This window comes from Macrobrachium nipponense, chromosome 4 (assembly GCF_015104395.2).
Source record: "Macrobrachium nipponense isolate FS-2020 chromosome 4, ASM1510439v2, whole genome shotgun sequence".
Taxonomy (NCBI): Eukaryota; Metazoa; Arthropoda; class Malacostraca; order Decapoda; family Palaemonidae; genus Macrobrachium; species Macrobrachium nipponense.
Genome location: NC_061100.1, coordinates 105,424,131 through 105,431,630, shown reverse-complemented (window position 1 = coordinate 105,431,630; position 7,500 = coordinate 105,424,131). Strand labels below are relative to the sequence as shown.

General features: G+C 33.7%; 1 protein-coding gene across 1 annotated transcript in view; it reads right to left on the bottom strand.

The window, feature by feature from the left end:
* Positions 1-3,064: 3,064 nt before the first annotated feature.
* The window catches only part of LOC135211052 (uncharacterized), a 7,488-nt gene continuing 3,052 nt past the window's right edge, over positions 3,065-7,500 (bottom strand). The window contains exons 2-3 of the mRNA XM_064244109.1: positions 7,270-7,493; positions 3,065-3,381 (exon numbers count right to left, since the gene is read on the bottom strand). Of these exons, the coding sequence (XP_064100179.1) occupies positions 3,233-3,381; positions 7,270-7,493 (373 nt within the window). The 3' untranslated portion in view covers positions 3,065-3,232. The remainder of the gene's footprint in view (positions 3,382-7,269; positions 7,494-7,500) is intronic.

Below are 7,500 nucleotides of genomic sequence, written 5' to 3'. Positions count from 1 at the left end.
TTATTTTTAATTAACTGGGATCTGTTCTTTTTGTAATTCCCTTTACCTCCTCTTACTTCTTCCTAATGAACACCGTATTTTTTGGAAGCTCGAATTTCGAGTCAGTGGCCCTTTTGATGGGCTTGTTCCATATGAATAGGTATCATCTAAAGAATAATAATAATAATAATAATAATAATAATAATAATAATAATAAAATAATAATAATAATAATAATAATAATAATTGGTACGAGCACCAACCTGAAGGAGTGATAGGAAACGATCAGGCAAAGATCATCTGGGACTATGTTATCAGAACAGATAGGGTGATACGTGCAAATAGACCAGACGTGACGTTGATCGACAAAATTAAGAAGAAAGTATCACTCATTGATGTCGCAATACCATGGGACACCAGAGTTGAAGAGAAAGAGAGGAGAAAAATGGATAATTATCAAGTCCTGAAAATAGAAATAAGAAGGATATGGGATATGCCAGTGGAAATTGTACCCATAATCATAGGAACACTAGGCACGATCCCAAGATCCCTGAAAAGGAATCTGGAACAACTAAAGGCTGAAGTAGCTCCCGGACTCATGCAGAAAAGTGTGATCCTAGACGCAGCGCTTATAGTAAGAAGAGTGATGGACTCCTAAGGAGGCAGGATGCAACCCGGAACCCCACACTATAAATACCACCCAGTCGAATTGGAGGACTGTGATGGACAAAAAAAAAATGATGATGATAATAATATTAATCATAATGTTAAAAAATTCTGTTTCATGAAATTTAACAGTTATATCTTAAAGTATATTACTATGTAAAACAAACATAGTGATATACCCTAATGTTTCATTGCGGATTTTTATAATAATAATAATAATAATAATAATAATAATAATAATAATAATAATAATAATAATAATAATAATAATAATAATAATACAGTTTTGTTTGGAATTTGTATATTTTCGGTAACCATGGCAATCGAGTAAGCATATTCGTCAATATGTATAATTAAAACGTCACTCAGCAAATACTGATTAATCTCTCACAATAATTCCTGCTATCAGGTAATGAAATTAGCTACGAATAAAGCAATACTTGGCAATCCTTCTTATACTAATTGACGACTGAAGCCGAGGCCTTTGTTTTTATTAAGCATTCGAACAATAATTTCAAATTTAGGAAATCTGGAGCAACAATTAGCATAATCATTTTACGTGTCTACACATTTACAGGGCCAATAATCATTCATTATTTTTCGGAATAATTAGTTCTGAGATTTTCAAGAAATGGCGTCGATGTTGATGGCGAGATGTTCTTCCTGTGATTATGAGATAAAAATAATTGGATTTTGCGAAAATGTTGGATTTAGGATTGAATACTAATCGCCAGGAAGGTGGTCTCTTCAATACGTTTATCTTCTTATTGAGAAATAAGTATTTTGTAGAATTATCATAATTTCAGTTTGCTTAAACCTCTCTCTTTCTGTTTACGTGAATTTGATACCATAGTGTCTGATTTAATTGGTCTGCCTTACGTAAGCGCATAGATCACACACACACACACCCTCACCCTCACTACAGATTATATATCTATATATATATTATATATATATATATATACTATATATATATATATATGTATATATATATACACAGTATACACACACACACTCATACACACACACACACACACACACACACATATATATATTATATATATATATATATATATATATATACATATATTTGTATATATAATATATATATATATATATATATATATATATATATGTATATATATATATACTATATATATATATATATATATATATATTAAATATTATATATATATATATATATATAATTTTAAAAAACAAAATATAAGTAGATACACGTGACTTCATTAAATAAGCGAGTACCAATGGAAAATGATAGGCAGAAATCCAAGCCGTTTCGTCTTTACCAAGACAATGCAGTGAAGACGAAAGCACTTGGATTTCACCCTATCTTTTTCCTGTGGTATTCGCTTATTATTATTATGATAAATACGCAGATAACTTCGCATTTGTTTATCATTACAGGGCATCTTCTCCTACACTCTAAATCTTACAGTTTCATGACGTAATCTACTACGAGACTAACTCTCCCTCATACATTGTATACATACGCAGTCTTTGGTATTTGTTATAAACATATTTATCCCTGTTGAGCGAAGTAACGCCTCACGACAACTCCGCATCCTCAAACACTCCTGTCTCATTCGGACGGACTGAGTGACTCCTATAACTGCGGGCGACACTCCCTTTGTCTATATTTCTTATTTATTTATTTAAATAAGTCCTCTTTCTTAACAAAAAGCTATTCACGAGCTATCCACTTTTGAAGAAAGTGCCGTGCGTGGGGAAAGCTCGCTTCGCAGTGAGAAGTAGATGTTAAATGTTTTTTTAGCAACTTCGAAAATGTTGAAATAACGCGAAAGCGCTATAGGTACTGCTTCTTTTATTTTTCCTGTGGCCTTCGTTATATATTATTATATATTGTCATGCGCTATTTAGTGACACACACACACACACAATATATATATATATATATATACTATATATATATATATATATATATATATATATATATATATATATATATACATATATATAATATATATATATATATATATGTATATATATATATATATATATATATATATATATATATATATATATATATATATATATATTACTCCCGGTGAACACAGTGAACAATTATTATTTTCTGGTCAAGGAAATGACTAGACCCTTACATTACTTCCAGTAAAGGAATAACAATAGTTCATTTGCGCAATTCCCGTCTCTCATCGACCTCGAGATAAAATGATTAAAACTGAAACGTATTGCAATATTCGCGAAGGATTAAATTATTCAAATGCATAATAATAATTATATGTAATTATCATCACGCTTGAATATCTCATTAAAACTTCATGCCCCCCAAAATATAAATATATTTTGTTAAGTAATTTTTATGTATGATCAGGCAGGGAAGGATGTTGATCTGTATGTAATGCAAATAAACAAACCATTTATTCAAACTGTTTATTGATAATTTAATAAAAAAGAAAAATTAAACATAAACACCATCTTTCCATAAATCAATAACAAATGCATTCAATTTTTTTAATAATCTATAGTTTTCTATTTTTCTTTTTTCAGTAGATTCACAACACACTTTCGTGACAACGGCTGCTCTTTAAGCGAAGCCGAATTTCTTGGAGAGCTTGTTGTAGTCGTCAGTGTAATCTTGCTGCAGCCTGGACAGGATGAAGCCGACCTTCCTTCTCTGTGTTCCTGAGCAGTGTTTGCAGATGACCCTGTCGCTGGCGAAGTCGCGCACGGCATCTGTGGGGGCATTGGGCATTGGGTAAGAAAAGCTACTTCACGCAGATGGGTGGTGTGTACGTAAGGTAACATTAGCGGAAAGGAGCTGCTCTTTATTAGCAAGTGACGTTGAGTTCGCTAACTTAGCAATCGGTGGGGCTTCTGAACCTTGAGCTATGTTTATCATGTCAATGAGGGAATGATGGTCTGCTATGCATCTGAAGCAATATACTGTGTTGCCACATTACGCATCTTGCGTAATGTATGTATGTATATTTGTATGTATATATACACATGTATAGTACTGGCAATCTTCTTAGGCACGGAGATATGGTAATTCATTTGTATTCCACATAGGAAAATGAAAATGGTATAGCTCAGAAAATGCCAAACAGTTTTTTATTTTCCTATGGGGAATACAACTGAATATACATGTATATATATATATATATATATATATATATATATATAATATATATATATATATGTGCGTGTATGTAATTGTTGCCTAGGTAAGGACTTCTTAGAGTAAATAATAACGAAGACAGTCTAAGGAGAATATTTTTAAGAACTCTTTGGAAAGAGAAAATGACGAGAAAACAATGTGTTGGAACTTCGAGTACAGGACAGTTACAAGAGCACATCAGGATATATATATATATATATATATAATATATATAGTATATATATATATATATATATATATATATATATATATATGTATATATATATATATATTATATACATATATATATATATAGTATATATTATATATATATATTTATATATATATATATATATATATATATATATATATATATATATATATATAATATATATATATATATAAATATATATTTAAAAGTTCATGTTGGAGAGGTATGGAATGAAATATGGCTGGAAAATTCATCCAAGACAAATGAATTTCATAAGAAAAGAGATATAATACGGGACATGGTTAAAGACATGAGGGTAAAAGTAGATTTGGTTAGTGTAAAATTTATTAAGTGTGCTTAATGACAGTGGGGGATGTTTTCATGGGTATGATGGAAGGAATGGGGCATAAAAATACTAATTTTTTGGGACGAAGGAATGATAGAATGTTTGGATATAAGGCTTGACATCATTTGAGGATTATATTTAGGTAAACAAGTGGGTGGGTAGGACAATTAAGAACTAAGCAAGAAGTAAAGACGAAGAAGGCATCTGATAAAAAACAGAGAAGTAGTAGGTGAGCAAGAGCACAAGTGAATGTACATACAAGCTGTTGTACTGGGAACTAAATGCAAAGAGAAAAGATTGAGAGGCGAGCCTCAGAGTAAAAGATGCAGAATGAGGGATTATGTCCGAAGCAAATGGACTACTATAGTAGATTCACATTAACCGTGCATCTGATGTCTAGGCCAGTCCCTTACGACGCTCCTGATTGACTGTTGATTGATAAGCCAATCGCAGGGCTGGAAACTCTCAGTCTCTCTCGAGTTTCACATGGGTAGGATCTATGTTCCACCTCTCCTGAGGAATATATGTTTCCAAAGTATCTCTCAGGAGAGGAGGAGCATACATCCTGCCTATGTGAACTCTTGAGAGAGACTGAGAGTTTCCAGCCCTGTGATTGGCCTATCAATAGCCAATCAGGAGCGTCGTAAGGGACTGGCCTGGACATCAAATGCACGGTTGATGTGAATCTACTATAGCTCGATAGGGTGAGTATTTGAAGATTTGCTGAATATGAAGGATGAAAGAGAAAAAGAGATATGAATAATGCACGAGTGAACAGAATGCACGTTGAAGTGATTATCAGTGATACAATAATGATAACTAAGAGGCTGAAGAATGGAGAGACACAAGGAGTTGACAAGAATGTTAAATGAAATGGTTCAGTATGTTAATGATATTATGATGATATATCTGAAACGGATTTGTGTAGGATGTCTGAATGAGTTCAAAGTTTCGAATGAATATGTGAGAAGAATGATGACCTTTCCATCTTTTAATGGCGAACCAGACGGACGGAGGCGATTGTAAGAATTGATGGAATATAATGTTATTTCGGACACCTGGAAAGGCGTTTGGCAGACCTCTGATTGAATAGGACAGATGACAGGAGTAGTGGCAGGGACAGACCAGTGTAAGCTAAGACCACGAAAACTGCAAGTGAACCGTCTGTTATGATACAGTTCAATATGAAGTTTGAAAGTGAATGAAAACAGTTTTTTTTTTCCTTTTCGGCACATGTAGTCCCAGGATGAGCTAATAATATAATTGAGACAGGTGATGTTAAGAATGTTTATGATATTATGGAACAGAAGATAAGATGTTGAGATTAATGAAATGTTTTCAAATATTTATGGAACAGAAGATGAGATGTTGCGAATAATGAAATGTTTTCAAATATATATGGAACAGAAGATAAGATGTCGAGAGTAATAAAATGTTTTCAAATATGAAAGTGGAAAGTATTGATACAAGTAGACTGGAGAGTCACTTATCGATCGTTTGAGTTTGTTTGAAAAAGTATGTGATGCCTCAATAGATGTATTAATATCTTTATAAATTGATCGGCGGATGAAGTCTGAAAAGGCAATAGATGTATGTCCAAAATTCTGGAATAATAAAATGAATATGGAATGGAACTTTGAATGATTGATGCTTGCAACTGCTGCTGTAATGAACAAGGTTGCAAAAACTAGTGGAAACGTTTAACAGTATTTACAGGAAGAAAGTTTAAAGTAATTGTAAAAAGATTGACGTTATGAGGGTAAATGAAAACCTGGGAGCTGTAGCAATGAAAGATGATGTAGCTAGTGACTGATTGATTTATGGTTACTAACACTGGCGTCGCAATAGTATAGATGATGGAAGCTTGAGGAAATAAAACGACCAGTGGGACCCAGAGAAAAAAATGAAACGAGGAAGGTGGCAAAATGCGTCTAGTAAACCAAGAGATTTAACAGGATTTTTGAGCAAGATCTCCTTTATGGAAGAGATGTGTGGATGTCAATTGCAAATGTAGAGAAAGACCGACTCTGTTGAATTTACATGTTTACATGGTACATGTGTCATAAGAAGTAAGAAGAGTTGAAAGGGTAAGAAACAATGAAATACGTAGGTATACAAAAAGGTTATGTACGTTAAAAGATGGCTATGAGTGTTTTGAGATAGCTTGGGCTAGGAGGAAGAACAGAGGATGATAGGTTGGCAAACAGAATCTCTAGTTAAGAAGTGTTAGGAGTTTGAAGGAGAAAGGTCAAGAAAGTACTGGGTAGATGCCATTTATGAGGCTTTTAAAGGAACGGCATTTATTATATCCAGGAAACACGAAAGTACGTGCAGGATGGAGGTAGGTGACACAGTGTCGTCTGCAGGCTGCTGAGCCTTTTGTTTATAGGTCTAGAGCAGCTAATGCATTGGAGGTTAATTCACTGTTTTAGAGACCTTTCCCATATTCTTTTATTTTTATTTTCATACAGTTTCTTTCAGTTGTTATGAAAAGATTAAAATTTACATTTCAAAATGAAATTATTTATCTCTCTAGACACAAGAATATAATATTAAATTTCGTATGATAGGGATACTCTGTTCTTATATTAAGTCATATTACAATAGTTGACGTGAAATTTTTCTACCGTTGCCTTTCAAATTTTAACTGAAGGGAACTTTTTTACTATAAAAAAAATCTATATAACATAGCACTTTCCCTATGGTGATGTTCGGTTAATTAAGGTTCATCTAAACAGAAGCAGTCCTCTGCTTGATGCTTAGAAGGGATCTAAACTGACGTCTAAACTAAACTGGTGTCTCTAGTGTCCAAAATTTGTGGTCCTCTGTATCCTGCCCTCTGTTCAGAAGGAAACGAGACTATAAGGGGAAAAAAATGCCAAGAGAACAAGGCTCACAAACACTCACTCTGCAGCGGGTTCTGAAGAGGATCCTGGAAGCACTGCTGTGGTGTGGGTTCCGCCAGCAGGCAGTTGATGTTGAACGTGACCCTCCGCTTATCCGCTATGAGGTCTCTGAGCTCGTCGAGGGACAGGGAGTCGATGATGCCCAGGGCAGTGTTTTGGCACGAGGCGGCAGCCACGACTACCAGCAGGATGAAGAGCGTTCGCATTTTTGTTGAGGTGTGGTGGCTGGAAG